The sequence below is a fragment of the Phasianus colchicus genome, chromosome 2, assembly GCF_987193195.1.
Source record: "Phasianus colchicus chromosome 2, bPhaCol1.hap1.1, whole genome shotgun sequence".
Taxonomy (NCBI): Eukaryota; Metazoa; Chordata; class Aves; order Galliformes; family Phasianidae; genus Phasianus; species Phasianus colchicus.
In genome coordinates this window covers 31091480-31108966 of record NC_143437.1, presented here as the reverse complement: position 1 = coordinate 31108966, position 17487 = coordinate 31091480, and the positions used below count along the sequence as shown (strand labels likewise).

At 37.3% G+C, this 17487-nt stretch overlaps 1 protein-coding gene across 7 annotated transcripts in view; it reads left to right on the top strand.

Moving 5' to 3' along the window:
- LTBP1 (latent transforming growth factor beta binding protein 1) overlaps window positions 1–17487 on the top strand; it is a 187540-nt gene that overhangs the window by 86456 nt on the left and 83597 nt on the right. For all 7 annotated transcript variants that reach the window (XM_090135253.1, XM_031593368.2, XM_031593374.2 and 4 more), the window contains 3 exons: window positions 1674–1951; window positions 12390–12492; window positions 17349–17420. In XM_090135253.1, the coding sequence (XP_089991379.1) occupies window positions 1674–1951; window positions 12390–12492; window positions 17349–17420 (453 nt within the window). The remainder of the gene's footprint in view (window positions 1–1673; window positions 1952–12389; window positions 12493–17348; window positions 17421–17487) is intronic.

The window sequence follows — 17487 nt, the reverse complement described above, 5'->3', positions numbered from 1 at the left end:
ATCTACCCTCTTCCACTTTAAAACCTGGCAGATATGTCAGGCAGTAAAGCTAGTAGAAGAGATCCCTTTCATACCTGAAACAGTTATGATTTGGAATACAGATAATGAGTTAGTGTTAGTTATGCTCTTATCACAGGTAGACTATTCTCACTTGAATCACCCTTCAAAAACCATCTTCCCTAGGAGAATTAGAAAGGCTTTACTACTTCTTCTGAATCTTTTCTTCATGAAAAGATTTACCTGAAATAGATCTTACTTAGCTTAAATTTTGATTTAGGTTGTTTTCTGCTACAAACAAGGTTTGAAGAGCAGAGCCAGTAAGGCCCTGAAGTCATATTTTGCTGACTTAATACTACCTTCTTATTGGTGTTATTCTTGGGAATATTCTGAAGGTTTTCCTAAATGAAACAATGCATTACAACATAGACATAAAATTGGGGGTGTTCCTTTTTTGGGGGGTTGTTGGTTTTTGTTTGTTTGTTTTCCCTAGGAATAACTATGAGAGATCAGTTAATACTGAAAATATGCCTAGCAAAATCAAAATAATGTGAAAAGAAAACATTCTACAAAATAATATTATATAAAGCAGCTAAGATAAATGAAGTATGCTTTCCAAGAAATGAAGCTGTGAGGGTGAAAATTGAGAGATGTAAAAATATCTAGATGAGTTTAAAAGAGCAGGGAGGCAATTCAGAAGACTCAGCAATCCAGTATGCATTTTAGAGGAAGTAATGTCATGACATTTGTCTGTTGTTGAAGCAGTCTAATGTTTAGTTATTGACTGGCCTCAGTTTGGTCTGTGCAGTACTTGCTGACCAGAGAGATCTAACCAGACACAGTAAATGTTAACTTTGTTATTCAGCTTACCAACAGTAAAACTTCTTACATACTTCTTTCCCTCATCCTCTCCCGAACTACTCAACTGAGTTGAATGTTTTAAGGACATTTTTGTTTCAATGAAAAGAGGCTTGAGGCTCATTAACAGACCAATGCACATTCAGTGTTCAGAGGTTCTCAATCTGTAATCAGGCTTAAAACTGCAACCATGTAATACATACATACATACATACATATATATCTGAAAAACATTTCCTCCCTCTTTATCTGCCAAATCCTGGATTCAAAGTTTAGCGATGGGAGTGGTGGTTTTAGATGATTGAGATGCTGGCAGCTATTACAGGGGCAAACTCCAGACTTGGCAGGTATATAAAGGTGAAGAATGAAATCCGAAGCTTTTTCTGTGTTCCAGAGAAAGATGATGGATCTGAAAAAGACAATAAAACTTACTATATATCCAAAAATAACCTGGTAGAGTTTGAACTTTGGAACTTTGAATGAGATTCTTTCTACACATTATGAACACAAATACAAATCTTAATCTTGCACCAGTCAATTTGACATCCATGTTTGTGTAGCAGTCTTTACAGTCCTATAATGTCTTTCTTTCCTCTGTGAAGAGTTTTCATTTTCTTTCTCTGTAAATCAGACTGTATGCATTTGTTCACCCTTCTTTCTAACCCTGAAGTTTGAGGGTTGTCTACATTTTTGTCTCGTTAAACCAATTTATCCAAATTCTGATGTACAAAAAAGAGATTTCTTAGAGGTGCCTGGGATCTCTTTTTTAATGTATTTTATTACTAACTTTTCTTGTGTTTTTCTTTCAATTATTTTAGTGAAGTTCCCTCCTAACATAGTGAATATCCATGTGAAACATCCCCCTGAAGCTTCAGTTCAGATCCATCAAGTTTCAAGAATTGACAGTGCATCAACAGGACAAAAATCGAAAGTACCTCAGCCAGGACATCCACAGGTCTCTTACCAAGGTCTTCCATATCAGAAGACCCAGAAAGGACATGCTACTTACACAAATCAACAACCCATTCCTCATGTGTTTCCTGTTTCAGTTAAAACTCAGCTTGGACGCTGCTTCCAGGAGACTATTGGAACACAGGTAAGAAATATTTGCTTAGGTTTTTGAGACAAATGCCTTTAAAACAACACTATGAAAGACTGAAATAATTCTACCAGGCTTGATGGGTTCTTGGGTAGTCTGATCTAGTGATTGGCAACCCCATCCACAACAGGGCAGGGGGAAGGGATTAGAATTAGGTGGTCTTTGGGGTTTCTTCCAACCCAAGCCATTCTATGATTCTGTATGATTTTTCATCAACTACAGGAATAAGATGCATTTGACTATCTTTTGAGAATTCTTTTGAGAAAAAACTGTAAAATAGTTTAGAAAGTAACATCGTTCTGAAACCTGCTGTTCTTTCAAGCAGATATGTTAAGTTTCTGTAGATTTGTATCCTCCATGTTCTGATTTCAAAGTATTTTAGCTGTCTGTTCTCCATTCATGAACTACTTTTCCAAATAAAATAATGACTCAAGTCATAGCTCTATCTCTTCTGATCAAACATTTAAAGTTATACCATCTTCTACAGGTTGGACTTTCCTTTGCTTTAATGAGCCTAATTGCATGTGCATCTCAGCAGTCAGAGTTTATCAAGTAGTTGTAGTCTTCTCTTAAATTCCTTTTCAACATTACCTAGGTTTGTCAATAGTATAGGCTAATGCTTTGACTCTATTTAAATGTGACCATTGAATGGAATAGAAAAATCAGGAAAGCCAACCAAGAGTTTGCTAAATCATTAAAACTTCAGTTCATTTTAAAATAGGATGTTCACACATACTATTTCACGCATACTTTTCAAATGACTGTTCAAAATCTTATTTTCTTTCAGGCTCTTGAGCAACACAGCATTGTCATATTTATATATTTCCACATATGTGTAGATATATGGATAGCTTACAAAAATGTTAGTGAGACACCATTACCAACTGCTTATCGCCTTGCCAAGTATGAATTTTTAAGATGAAATTTTTTTATTCTCATGGTCTGCCTTCAGCATTTCTAAAAATCAGAGTTAAGTTTGCATATGGAACATCAAATGCTAGTCTTCACTAATTGTTAAATGCTTGATTTGTGATCCACAGTGTTAGTTTATACTGATGAGATCTTTGAGCTTGTCTATTTCAATAACAGTAAAAGCCTTAACTTGTTCTTTGGGAGCCTGGTTCTGGCAAGTTGAAGTATATGTTTAATTGGAAGTTTATGGATTTGACTTAAAGATACTATGCCTATGTAAAAAATAAATAAATAAATAAATCCCTATTTCATAAGAATGAGAATTCTAACAAATATGGCATTGTCATGTAATATTTTAAAATACTGCAATTAATTAATTATTTAAGATAAAATTCCTTCCTCCGAATGTTAGGCTTGGTACCTTTTATTTCTTACCTATTGCGCTGGGTAAATTTCACGTCTCTTCTTTCTGGCGTTGTGCACAAGGGGGATATTTCAGATATTTATCCATATCCAAAACGTGCTCTGTGCAGTTCTTGTCTCTCACATTGCGATGGTTTTAAAGGGGGAGAAAAGGAGAAATCTACTTGCATCATCTTCAGGCCTGACTTAGAGACCTGCTAAATGCTTGGTCTCGATTTTTTCTAGTGGTTTTTGTTTTTTAATGTATTTTATACATTATACGTACTCCCCTGAAAAACTGTGCCTTTGCAGTGCTCTCAAGAATGGAGACTGCCTCTTAGTTTAGAATAATGTGTTCCCGTTTTTTACAAACTTCATTCATATTTAGTCTCTGTCTTGGACAAGAACATAGATATTTTTGTTATTTAATTTTATAGTTCCATTTAGAGATGGAGTTGTAGGGTAGTGTCTTGTAGAGCATTTGTTTAAGACCTTGCAGTAAATATAGATTCAAGTGACTTATTCTCCTTTCAATTTTGAAATTGAAATGTTAATATGCTTTTCCTGCAGTCAGACAGTGAATATTATTTACCTGCACGTTTTAAATATACCTTTAGCTGGAAAATATGTGCAGTGTTATTTATTCTTACGTAGGCCTGTTCTAAAATAACTTAGTTTTTTGTTTGTTTGGGTTGTTTTGTTTTTTTTTTTTAATATTGGCTTTCCTAAATGCAAACATTCTTTTTATTTGTACAGACAAGCTGCTAAACTTAGTTTTCTTTATTAATAGCAATATGTTGCAAGTTCTTTCTGGAATTTAGACTAGATAATTCTGGTATCCTTACTTTTTCAACCATTATCAGTGTTTAGACATTTTTTTGCAGGGCGGATTGTATAGTTGGCTCAGGAAATGTTTTATTAAATATCCTGAGATCAGAGGTGATTTTATTGTCTATAGAGCAGAATGGAGTGGAAGGATGTGTGTGTGGCCTCTTGCAGGCAAATCAACCAACTTCAAAATAAGGCTTAGCTGAACTTAACATTTTTAGCCTGGACCATAAGTATCAGAATCTTTACTGCTTTCTGTGTATGTGTAATCTTTTCATTTATATTTATTATTCCTTTCTCTCTTCATCTTCTTTCTTGAATTTTGTTAAAATCAGATTCTCTCTCTCCCCCCACCTCCCCCCCCGGCCTTCTGTGGAATATTTGTTGTCTCTCATTGAATTCTTTCTCACCCCACCTTAGTTAAATTCCTTTAATGCATCTTATTAAAAAACAGTAGTCCTGCACAAACTGTAGGCTGGTTGCTGAACTCAAATCCCACGATAGCCAGGGTGTGTTTTCTGCAGTCGAATCCCAATAGAGTGCATACTGTTTAATTTAGCAACTGGAGCCATCCTGAATTGAAGCTTGGAGGACATTATGCCACGGACAGTTGAAGAACCTCATCACATTGTCAAGGATCAGTTCACTTCTTATTCAGAACAGAAATTCTTCTAGACCTCATATTTGCTCACTTGTCTGTATTATCATAAGTGACTATAGCCAAAAGCAGTGACCATGAGAAAAGGATACTAAAAGGTTTGTGAAAAGACAGCGGTCTATGTGCTTAAATGGACATAAGAGGAGGACAGTGATTGAGAGTGGCTCCTGTTTTAATTAGAATACATAAATGAATATTTATGTTTTCATAAATACATATGCACCTATTTGTATATGTTCCTTAATTGTGACTGTTTTGTGGATTGTCCTCAGCACTGGGAAATAAAGTGAAGAGAGTAACTGTAGAAGTAATGTTAATATTAGAATTTGGAAAAAAAATGTCAGAAGTAAATAATCTGAATGGCTTTCTACTAACGCTGATTCTGGCTGCCCTTCTTTTCTCCCATCAGGGCACTTAACAAATACCCTCTGGAAGGTGTTACAGTGATTGCTTCAGGATAGCTTACTATGTTACATGATAACTTACTATGTTACACCACGTGTATCAGTGGTGGTTCATCACCGCTTTCCTGGTACCAACAAGATTTTTGCACAGCGTAGCATAAGCAGGCAGTTAAGGTGCAGGCCAGAAACTGATTGTTGTTGTAAAACAGCAGGGGTCAAAGTTGTTCCTGAGCTCATACCTTGTGTGTAAAATGATGTTGAGAAGTTAGAGGCTTGAAGTTAGAAAACAAATATGATGGGAGCGATAGGATAAAAACGCTATGTCAAATGGAGAGCAGCTGAGTTGTGGTCAGCACTGTACGCTTCTGTGCCTTCCATACAGGAGATGGTGTTCTGCAAGGTCCTCTACTGCCAGGCATGCTGTGTTTCTGAAACCTAAGGAGACATCCTCAAGCACTGATTTGTAAAATCATATTTAAAAAGCAAGTGAATAAGGCTGGTTTGATTTCTTTTTCTTTCTTAGTTCCTCCTCTTCAGCTGCTTCTGACTGTAATTCTGTTAAATATGCTTTTGCTATGACACAGAATATCTTTCCCAAAATACTTCTACATTGTCAGCAGTGTACCTAATAACAATTGTGTTAATCTCAAATGCTATTAAATTTGCTTTATGAGTGCTTTGCATTTAAATTGAGAGAAGAATGCAGATGCCTAGTATCTACTGAAATTCATATAAAGAGAAGTAAGCACTGAGGTTTTCTAACCTTAGGAACACTTTGAGTCTATTAAAATTTTTCTAGCATTTTTTTATGGTTCCTACATTTGAGTATTTTGGCTGGGTTGTTTTTTTTTGGTTTTTTTTTTTGCTTGTTTGTCTTCTCAGAATTGTTTTGGTCTCTCTTGCATAACTATGAAGAGGAGGGCGTTTTTTGCAAAACAGCTAGGAACTGGAGAAGCTGGTGCTTCCAGATTTCTCTAAGGCGAGACTCTTCATGGCTAGGTTCTTTACCAAGTATTTTTAAATATCTGCTTTACTTAAGGAGGCTTCTGGTATAACTTCAAAACAAAATAATTATTTTTTTTTTTAATTCTGAAGAAAGACTGATTTTAATATCCTTGCCTGGATGGAAGCAACATTCCAAAATGTCCAGAAGAGACACTGACTAGGAAACCATCTCTGCCTGTACTTGTTCATTCCACTTCCCTGTCTCTCAGTTGTACTGATGCAGCTGCGGAGAGTGTATGGTCTACTCTCCGAAATGGTCACAAAAATCATTTCAGTTAATAATGCTCTCTTCTGACCCTCTTTTTGGGGATTGTATTAAATTCAGATCAACTGCATGCCACAGTATTCAGGGGGCGTGTTCTATCCCTTGCTTGTCAGTTGTTTGCTGAGTGATGCTTTGTGGTCTCTTGCAAAATGCCATGAAAAGCGTTGCAAAAAGATCTGCACTTGTTATGACCCCATTGAGTAGGGGTCTGAATTAGAGTTGTTCTGGTATTATGAGGTGAGGCTTGGTACATTATGATAAAACATCAGAATGTCCTATTAAAGAAAAACAAAATGTATCACTTATAGCAGACAAGAGAAGCATCTTTTGATAGATATACGCATGCATTCTGATATGCTTCAAGTGCTGCTTTGTTCCGAACAGTAACAAATATGTTTGATAAGCAGAAGTCAGTTGATCGGCATTTTTGTGGGATACATTTTAATGAAAATTGTTTCTTTTTTAATAATGCCTCTTACAGGAAACTTTTATCTTGATTTGAGCAACCCCCCTCCTCTCTGCTGTTGGAGTTGGTAGAATACAAAATAACACAAGTGATAGGTGACAGCCAGAAAAACTTAGGAACTCTCAGTGCTGCATCACCATAAATTCTGACTGCAAATCATCAGGCGTTTACTTAACTTGGTTGACACAAGGACACACAGTGACCATGTACTGAACTTAGAGAGCATGCACGCACTTTTTAGGAGCAGAACTTAGAACACTGCTGAGTAGCAAACCATGTTGATTGTTTTTAGTGAGTGACCTAATCTTATCTGTCCCTACTGTACGCAGTATGTTCATAGCACATGTAGTCTGGAGGTGATGACAGTAGTAATATGCCAACTGAAGTTATTCGCTCGGCCATGGAAATATCCCTCATGAACTTCAGATTTAATAAAACGTTTGCTGTGGAGGTAAATTTCAGGGATTTTATTTTATTTTATTTTTGACAGCTTTATGAAATAAACTTTTGTATTTGTATTCTTAAGACAAGAAAAAAATGATGGAAGTAAAATTTTCTGCTTCATTCTGGTACTTTTTCTCCCAAAGCACTTCTAAAGTACTTTTTTTTTCTTTAGAATAGTCTTAAAAATACCATCTCATAAAATAAAATAACTGTCTGGAATTCCTTGAAGCTCATGGTTTGGCTTCTGAAGTTTTTAAACAAATAGACTGTCAGAAATCAGTGTGGATTCATTTGCAGGATTGATGCTTCATTCACAATGGATTTTTTGCAAAATCAATACCCCAAAGTATCAGAAGATTAAAAGATGTATCAGATACCAGAAACACCAAACATTGTTCTAATTACTCAAATAAAAGAAAGCTGGGTGATTTTTGCTTGCCTAAGAAGAATGTTCTAGTTAAGCCAAAGCAAATTCTTTACCAGTTCTTTTAGAAAGTCTGGAAGTATTTAAGTTCTCTCCTCTGCTTATGAGACAATGGCTGCTAGTGTGCCAGTGCTACAGCGGATAATGCTCTTCATTTGTATCAACCTGTCACTCAGCTATGGTCAGTACACTAATTAAATGTGTTTGTTAATTGTTTCAGTAATAGGGTTTATTAAGTTTGGGGTTTCCTACTCTTTTTGTAATACCTATAGAAAAAAAAAAAAAAGGAGAAAGAAGTAACAATCCAAGGTCTGTGCCTGTTGAATAGTTTACAGAAAGTTAAACAGTGTATCCATTCTCTTTTGCTATTGTGGTATGTGCAGTGCGGTCTTTTGAGCTGAATCCCAGAGTCATTAGCTATTAACTCGGGCAAAGCACCTATCGATTTCAATCATAGTTAATCATGTGACACTCCTTTATTTATGCCTGTGTTGTGGTTTTAACTAATAGCTCGTGACAGGGATTTGTAGATGGGTCACGCAGGAGTGAGAGTCTCAGGAAACCTTCTGGTCCTTTATCAGAGCCCTTTGCGGCTGTCCTGACACTAATTGCTGGACTGGGCTCCCTCCTGCACTTCAGCAGGAGCTGAATACATTCCTCCTGCTGCCTTAGCGGGGGGATTTCGAGGATGTAATCCTTCCTTTTCCCAAGCATCGGAAAAGATATTAAACTCTAGTAGTGGTGCACAACTCAAGTACTGTTAGCACTGTGGAGGTGGGACAGAGGCTGGACAAGGGAACAAAGAGGTGATGTGGCTTGGGGTTGCCTTTGTGCACCAGCACAGGGTCAGCCAGAATTCCAGTCGAACAGCGGGAATATTTGGTACTTCCTCCGGTTATATAAAATATTGGCATAGAAGCCCAGGCACGCATGGAGAAAATATGTGGACTCGAAACAATACTTTCAGTGTCTGTTAGTGCTTTACCCTGGAAGAACTTTGTTTTATAGCAGTACCATGTGTGCTTCATACTGCTGCTACTGCTGAGCCCCTTTCAGCACAGTTTAAGCTCTTTTATACCAATCCTTCATGACTTTTTTGCCTTCTGAGCCAATAGGAATCATGTCAAAACCATAACCTTGTGACAGATGTATCATTCATGAAAATCTGTTCTCTCTCTGTGAGGAGTTTTCCAGAAGCCCTCAGGAATACAGGCTGGACTAGTTTAAAATATGTATGGATGATGGATAGAAAGTTGTAAACCTAAGCTTAGAAAATGGCGTCACCTTCATGCATAATACAAGCTACGTGCACGTGTTTAACTTCATGGCTTATTTTAGGCCCATGCTTATGTGTTGGAGTTGTACTGAATAGTGAGACAAACTAAAAATAGGTATGAATTCCCCCAGGTGACTTTTCCAGTCACTTGTGACTCAGAGACTGGAATAGACTTTCTGAAGAACTAATGAGTTCTTCTCAGTGGTAGGAAGTGGATAAGATTTTTGACGAGGAGAGAAATTACCTAAAAATTCTTGGGATCTCTAGAAACAGAGCTTCAATTCAGTAATGCTTAGGGCCTGAGAAAGGGAGGAACATCTTAAGAAATTGTTGCTGGCTCGGAAACAGCTTGTGCGGTGCCATGAGTATTGAGAGTGTCTGAAGTGCTGTTAGAGGTACCAGAGAAATTAGGGTTTATTAGCCATAGAAGAATGCGCTGTTTCTGCTTGGCTTAGTACTTTACAGAGCAATCATTTTTTCTGATACATAGCTCCAAAATTACACAGGCCTCACACTACAAGGAGCCCCATGTGGCAGTTGCTTTTCCTCGCTGGCCAGTTTCTACAATGATCTGGATGCTAACCAAATTATTATCGATTCTTCAAGCTTTAATTCACCATAGAGGCAGTGGGAGCAGCAGCTTTAAACGTTGCCAGTTTTTACTGACAGGACTACAAACCACAGTTGCCAGATGACTCAGACTTTGGCATCCTTATTTTTGCTCATGGTTTTTTATGGAAATTTGAAAAAGTTATGACCACGGAGATCATGATTTTCAGTAGAGTGCAAATGCTATAGCACCACACCTAAACTCAAAATAGGCTTCAGTCCATCTTCCTCCTCCTTTCCTTTTTTCCTTTCTATTTTTTAACCTTTATTTTGTCTTTCATTTGCTATTGCTAAATGACACTTTCTCTATTTTAGGGGGGAAAAAAAAAAAGTACTAGTTAATGATGATGTGTTGGCTGTCATGTCAGTGTAGTCTTGCCTCTTCACGTGCATACTGCTGGAATGTGTCCTTGAGGCCTGTGACCTTGCGAGGAGCACTGGGTGTTACGTTATCTGCCTGGCTGCCCAAATGCTCAGTTTCTGAGATCATAAGGGGAGGTGCAGCATCAACCTCAATTTCTCTAACTTCTTTTCAGAGGGAAAAGAGTTGTAAAACTGAGGCACAAGGCAGGGAGGGAGAGTTGAGTAGAAATTGCTTGAGCAGTCTCTCACAAACTGCCACAGAGTATGACTTGAGTCTAAGAGGTTTCTACTGGGGAGAAGCAGTACCTGCTCTTTGAAAGGAGTTTAGCAGACGTAAATAAAATAGAACAGTCTTCTGGGAGCACGCTCACTTTGCATGTAACTTGAAAAGAGCAGTGTTGTGTAAAGAGATAATGTGAATTCTGTACTTTTTTTTTTTAGTTGCCAATTGGAGGAGACATTATTAGTAATCCTCAGCTAGTTCCCATTTTGATGAACATAACTGAGGTGCTGCAGCAGACTGGAGGTGTGCAGAATTCCCTCTTCTCGCACCTTTCCTGCCTTTGTGCCTGACTGAGAGTTGCTTCTGAAACCAGATCGGAGTGTAACTGAAAGATCAGGAATGGTCAATCATGTACTAATCCTGCCAGTTCTGAAGCAGCAGAGAGCAAGATAGCCCAAAAGATGTGCTCAGATAGTGTATGCCTGGGCCTGCATCTGAAAAGCTTAGATACTTTACTACTATAACATAGCCAAATACAATCCAGGACACAATTGTTTTCCCCTTGGAGCATGGGGGAATTTGGTAGAGGACCCTCTGCAGATGGTCACATGAAAGCAGGTTTCTACAGAGTATCTTCTAACCTGAAGTGCTCTGTTCTTTCTGCTGTGAATGTATCACCTCAAAATGTGGCTCAAGGCACAAGTGGTGCTACCCCCTATTGTATAAGGAGATGGGCAGAGGCACACAGTAACTTTGCTAAGTTGCTCTGGTACTAAAAGCTCCATCTCATATAGGAGGCTTGGGCAGAGGATGCTCCCGGCTGCTCAAACATGAGTTATTTGATGTTTAAATTATGCTGCTTTCACTGTGTTGCTGAGATATTTCACAGTATTTCTAGGGGATGTGTGAGAGAGGCAGTGAGAAGATGGCTGGAATGGTATCTTTCCAGTCTTCCCCACAGGAAGAGGGAACCCACTGATGTGTTAGAGCCCTGCACTGTATAGTGGCCTACTGTCCTGCTGGTATTCATACTGTGAAGCCTTATAGAGTAACTTTGTACTTTAGGAACATCAGTGACCTATGAGCATTAGCATACTAGAAGAAATTTGGAAAGCTGAGAAGAAGCTGTCAGTGCCTGTGTGTTCAGCATGCATCCCCACTACAGAGTGATAGGGTTACCAGTATAAGTGAATGCAACCACAAGGCCATGTAGCCTGTGCTGGAGGACAAGACAGCTATCTTGAGCTGAAAGATAAACACCGGTGGTCATTTGGTTCAGAAGTTTTTATATTTAGTCAGGAAGAAAGGTTAGATCAGGAAAAGTTCATTCAGTCTAGTGCGAATTCACACTTCAACACATTTGAATTATTTGCTGCAGTGCCTATTTATATCAGTATTTGCTTTTAAAGTGCACCTGTTATGCATTTCTCTCACGCTTTGAATACTTCAATTTTGTACCTAGTTGACAAGTGTAAATGTACTTTTTAATGTCTTTATCTTACATAGAGAAATGCATTTTAACTTTGTTTCTTAATCAGGAAAAAAATACAGGGAGTGTTTGGCTCAGAAATGATTGCAAGATCAGTTTAAATATTTGCATGAAGCATTTTGAGTAATGTATATCATTAACTTTGACACAAGTCATCTTATGTATTCCTTAATTCTTCATTATCTGGACAGCAGAATCTTTCGTAATAATTTGGCAATTTTCGGTAATAGTCACAAACATTAAACGTAAGTTGACAGAAAGTTGAGCTTTATTAACAGGTAGGAAATAGCAATATAGAAATCAGCTCTACTCTTTAAAATATTACTTTTTTAAATGAGTAATTTATTTAAGGAAATGTGCGTGGCTTTCAAAAAAGCAGAGGAAGACATCTTTATGAGGAAGAATAACATACTGTCTATTTTCTTCTCTTTTACCTTCTTTTCAAGTTGAAGCAGAGGAGTGTAATAGTATAACCACACCTGCTCATTCCTGTGCAGAGAGCCATGCATGGGCATTGTTTAAGCTTGGCTAAGGGCTCTAGCCATGTGTTGGTGTCTCAATTACATTGGCAAGAAGCTGACCCAAGATGATTAAAAGAGAACATGATCCTACAGGTGAGTGTCATGCAACAGCACTAACCTGAATATTCTTTACCTAACTTTTCCAGTGTGGCAAAGCACTTCCTGGCCTTTCAAAGCAAGAAGACTGCTGTGGAACCGTGGGTACTTCCTGGGGTTTTAACAAATGCCAGAAATGTCCCAAGAAACCATGTAAGTGTTTCTTTGTTGTTATTCTCTGGACAAGTTTGTAACTTCTTTTCTCAAGTAATAGTTGTTTGGGTTTGGTTTGGTTTGGTTTTTTTTGTTTGTTTGTTTTTTTGTGGAGGGAAAGAAAAAGAACAAAGTAGAAAGAACATACCATGCTTTGATTAGGGGCAGATTGCAGAAACTGGAATTCTCTTGCATGCCAGCAGTTACAGTACACAGGCACTCAGCACAGCCAACAGTGCTAGTGTGGTTGTGGTTTTTTTCTTTTTTCTTGCTTCCTCCTCTTCCTCTTAGGCAGTGATGCACTGTTGCATTTTTCTCAAGAAGGGTAATGACATTGAGTCATCTTGCCTCTTCCAGCTGGATTTATTTTTTTAAAAAAAGTCTGTACAGAAATTTTAAATTATAGAGGGGCCAGGTACTGCTTGGAGAGAATGCAGTGACCTCCTGAGACTGTGGATGAACTTTCAAGTTTGGAGCCAAATTTTTCTAGGCTCTAAATTATCAGTTACATATATTTTTTTGCTCTGTTTTGAAGTATCTTCCTTGACAATTTAACTGTGACAAAGACTTTCCTCACTGGCTTGTTATGATTTGACATGATGTTATAATGAGAAAGAAATTCCAAATGATAAGAGCAGCTAGCCTCTTAAACTTTTATGAATTATACAGTTATTGCACAAAAACAGCAGTACTTCTGTCACTTAATATTTTTATCACTCAATGAAAGAATAAAAAGCTAAAGGAACAGAGTTAGATCCCTGTTAACTGACCCAAAAGCAGTGCAAGAAGTTGCAGTCATTATCTAGGTCTCCAAGGCCACTGTTACTCCTACAGATAGCTACTTCCTATAGAAGTACTCCTTCACATACTGTGATTCATGAAGCATGTTCAGTGTTTGATATTTTGGAAACGTACTATTGTCCACAAGTCTAATTTAATAAATATAATTCCAGAAGAAAATTTACTTCAACTTCCACTTCTCTGACATTTCCCGCAGAAGAGCCTGCACCAGTTTATATATTGACTCAGTCTGATCTGCTAGTTTATGAAACATGAAAATTTTATGTTTTGGAGTATGTTTACCTTCTGCTTTGCTTCCAAAAGAGAACATACTTGGGGTAAATTTCTGAATGTCCCTGTAAGTAAATTCCTCACGGGGACATTCTTTTTGTATTAGCATAACATCACCATGAATTGTGAAATGTGTTCTGATTTTATAGTTTTCTCTAAATGTTTAGCAATTTAATTACAGCTAAAAATTTTGTTCATTAGAAGTATGTGGATGTGCAGGAATGTATTGCCCAGTAGATTCTGATTTGCCTCTGGAAAATTGCCCATAGCAGCAGGGTTGGAACTAGATGATCTCTAAGATCCCTCCAACTCAAACCATTCTGTGATTCTAAGAACTAATATAAATTTTTGGTGCTTAGTTCCAAGGGAAGTCCATGTGTTGATTCTTCATAGCTTCAGTAAAAAACAAACTTCCCCATCCTGGAATCCACTCCAGGCAATATGTTGTTCAGGAAGCTACATAATACCAACATGCTCTGTATGCTGTTAAGCCAGTAGGGAAACACTGGGGCAAACCACCTTTGAAATCCCGGTCTCCAGATTCCTCCTAGAGGGTACAGAGAAATGCCTGAACACACCTGGGATGTACAGCCCTAACACCTCCACCAGCCTTTATCAATGCATGGAATAATTTTTTTGTAAATACTAATGAGAGGAGCATTGTCCTTTTCATATAAAACCGTAGTGGCTAACTAGGTTAACTAAGGACTAACATTTTCTCAAGATGAGGCAATTGAGAGTTCCTTTATCTGCCAGAAGAGTTTCAAGTCTACATTTTATACCTATGAGGAGATGCCTTAGTCCATAAAATGAAGAAACAATTCTTGGAACAGGAATGGGAATTCAGTCTCTTTCCTGGTGTTGTTAATTACTAATAGTGTGAGTTGTGCTTATCCCTGCCTTCTGATGCAATTAATTTGAAATTGTTTTTTTTGAAAGTAACTGTAATTTCAAGAGGACACAGAGAATGTTGTTACCTAGAATAACCCTGTTCTTGTGGTAAACGTATTCCTGGAAAGTAAGGGTTTGAAATGAAGTGGGATGTGCTTCTCATCTTTATAGGTGGGAGCTCTCAATGTACATTATCTTTCTGCCCTTCTTAGGGAGGAGGAAATGTGTGTAATACTGTTTTCCACAGATTAAAATACAGTGTCTTCTGCCATTACATTATATCATGAGTGTGACTGGGGAGTGGCTTGCTTTAAGAACATCCACTGACTGAACTGGTCAGGAAGCACTGATCAAAGTGCAATATGTATATATGTATATATATATAATGATGCAATTTATCATTATATATTTTATTTATAAATTATTTAAGCATGATGCTGTTCAATCATGCAATAACTTTTAAAAATCTGCATGGGTGTAAATGGTGAATTTTCAGATTTCTAGGAACTTAAGCGATCAAATTTGGAGTGTTGCAGCAGTTTAAGTGTTCTTACAGCATCTTAGGATTTTATAGATGTCCAATTTGAACTTAGGCACACAATTGGAACTTTAAAATCTCAATCCAGGCCTAACTATCCTTTATATATCCTTTAAATATCCACTGCTCAGTCAGGGACCAGTCCTATTGCAAAGCTGAATGCCTTGGCCTGAGACAATTCCTGCATCTTTAAGTCCGTGGATTATTCAGTATTACGGAAAAATAAGGGAAAAATTTTTGGAGAAGATCTCTATTTCTGCAAACTTCTACAGAAGAAGACTTTAAAACAAACTTCATTTCTGTGTTACATGGGAAATGTTATGATTGTTCAGTCTTCTGGATAACAGTTAATAATTATAAACAGGTTGTCTAAGTGAGTAAAGGGTAAGTAATGTAGGACTCCATCCAGCTACCACATGGATGACTAGCCGTCACTTCACAAGCTTCATACTCTACTATGACCTGCTTATATTGCTGCTCTTAGTACAAAGAAGAAGAAGGCTGCCAGTAAGCCGCTGTTTCCTGTTCAGTGTGGGAGCAGAATGAGTAGGGATGCAGAGATTGAAGTCTATGACCTCACTCCACCATTACGCTTTCTAGAGCAGCTGAGTCACCGTGGAAGGGAAAACGCACTGTGGGACTGGAAAAGGCCTGGCGCAGCTCATGGGCTGGTCTCCATGTACAACTGGAAGAGCTCTGCCTGTACTGTGTTAGAGCTGCAGGGTACTACTGATTATCTCCACAAAAACTATGGAGAAAGTGTTTTGGTTTTAATATTAACTCAATGAGATCTGCAATGGGAAACACGGATAAATTAGGACATAATCAGTGCAAAAATGAATCTAACTCTGACAGCGTTAATGGTTAGTGTTTCACTGATGTTTTTAGACCTCACTGTACCCCTCACGATTTTAGTGTTTAACTACTTCATAGCTTCAAGCCATTTTGAAAGTGTCAGAGAATCACAGAAACACCAAGGTTAGAAAAGGCCTACAAGATCATCTAGTCCAACCATCCAGTCCAACTATCACCAATAGTTGTCACTAAACCATGTTCCTCAACACGTCCAAAATGTTATGTTCTAATAAAGCAATTATTTGAAATAATCACAGCAATTTAAAATTACCTTACTCCAAAAATGGTTTCTCAAGATCATCACTTAAATTCTTCCAGAGCATAGGAAAAACTTCAAAGCAAGTTTAAAAATATCTTTTTTGTTATGTTTCCCCTTGTAATGAATTGATTTCCAGTTTTGAACTAAACTGCAGGGATAAGTGTGCAGTTCATGTGGCATCATGTGAAATAATGCCAAGTGAAATTGCTATCTCACTTTGTTCTAATTTGACAGTTTGTGTACAGTAAGGATGGAGTGTAATGCTTTTTTTTCTTTTTTTTTTTTTTGGCCAGCTTAACTTTTAAATTCTGACCAAATGTTGAATGTATCCTGTTGTAGCATTCAAATTATGAAAAACTATTGACTCTTTACTGAAATCACTTTTGTGATCATGGTGCCAAACATTAGATCTGTGCGTTTGCTGAAGTACTGGGTTTTGTCAAGAGGTTAGCTTATAGCGCATAGCATGCAAAGAAGTTACTGGTCTCATTTTTATTATGCTAGAACAATTGAAGAATCAATAAGCAGTTTTCTGTAGTCTCAAAGGCAAACTTAAGTGGAGGAAAGAAACAATAAACAGAAATAAAAATCTACTTAACAGGGAAAGAAATGAAAATAAAAAATCTACTTAACAGAACACTTTCTGTTTTATCGAAATTGAACTTTATTTTGCGGTGCTGTTACACTCCTGGCAGTTTCCACTGATCAGCCAATAAGTCACACAGTCTTCCAAAATTCAGAAACGTTGTTAGGTAAATCAGAGATGTGCCCCCTTCTTCTTTTTGTCTTGCTTCAGAGGTTTAGTTGCTTCTGTTTCCTATGCATTTCAAAGAATTTTAATTCACTGTGGTGAAAGAAAGGGTGTACTACAATTTGCTTAACATTGCATGTATGTATTTTTGCTTTCTAAAGCTATTCTCACTTTAGAAGCATTGACTTTCCAGGGTAAATCTTCAACCTTATCTTTTCTCAACATGGTGTTTGTTGAGGTTTGTAGAACTCATTATTTGAATATTTGAGTAGAGTTGCAATGATTTCAAAGATGTAATCTTTTTAATTAGGAGCAAATTTGAATGGATAATGGAAATTGTTACCAGTATATATATGCAGAAAGATTGAATTAAGTTTACTTGTATTTGAGTTTCTTTATAGAGTTAGAGTTATATAATAACTTGGTTATCAGATTGTCTAAATAAGCATACAGTTCATCAGTATTTAATTGATATAATTTTTTTTGTTCAGCTTACCATGGATACAGTCCTATGACAGAATGCCCACAAGGCTACAAGAGGATCAATGCTACGTTTTGTCAAGGTACGACAGAATCCACTGCTGACTGTGTTTATTTTAAGCACTGTTTTTTTGTGATAGATTCAATGAT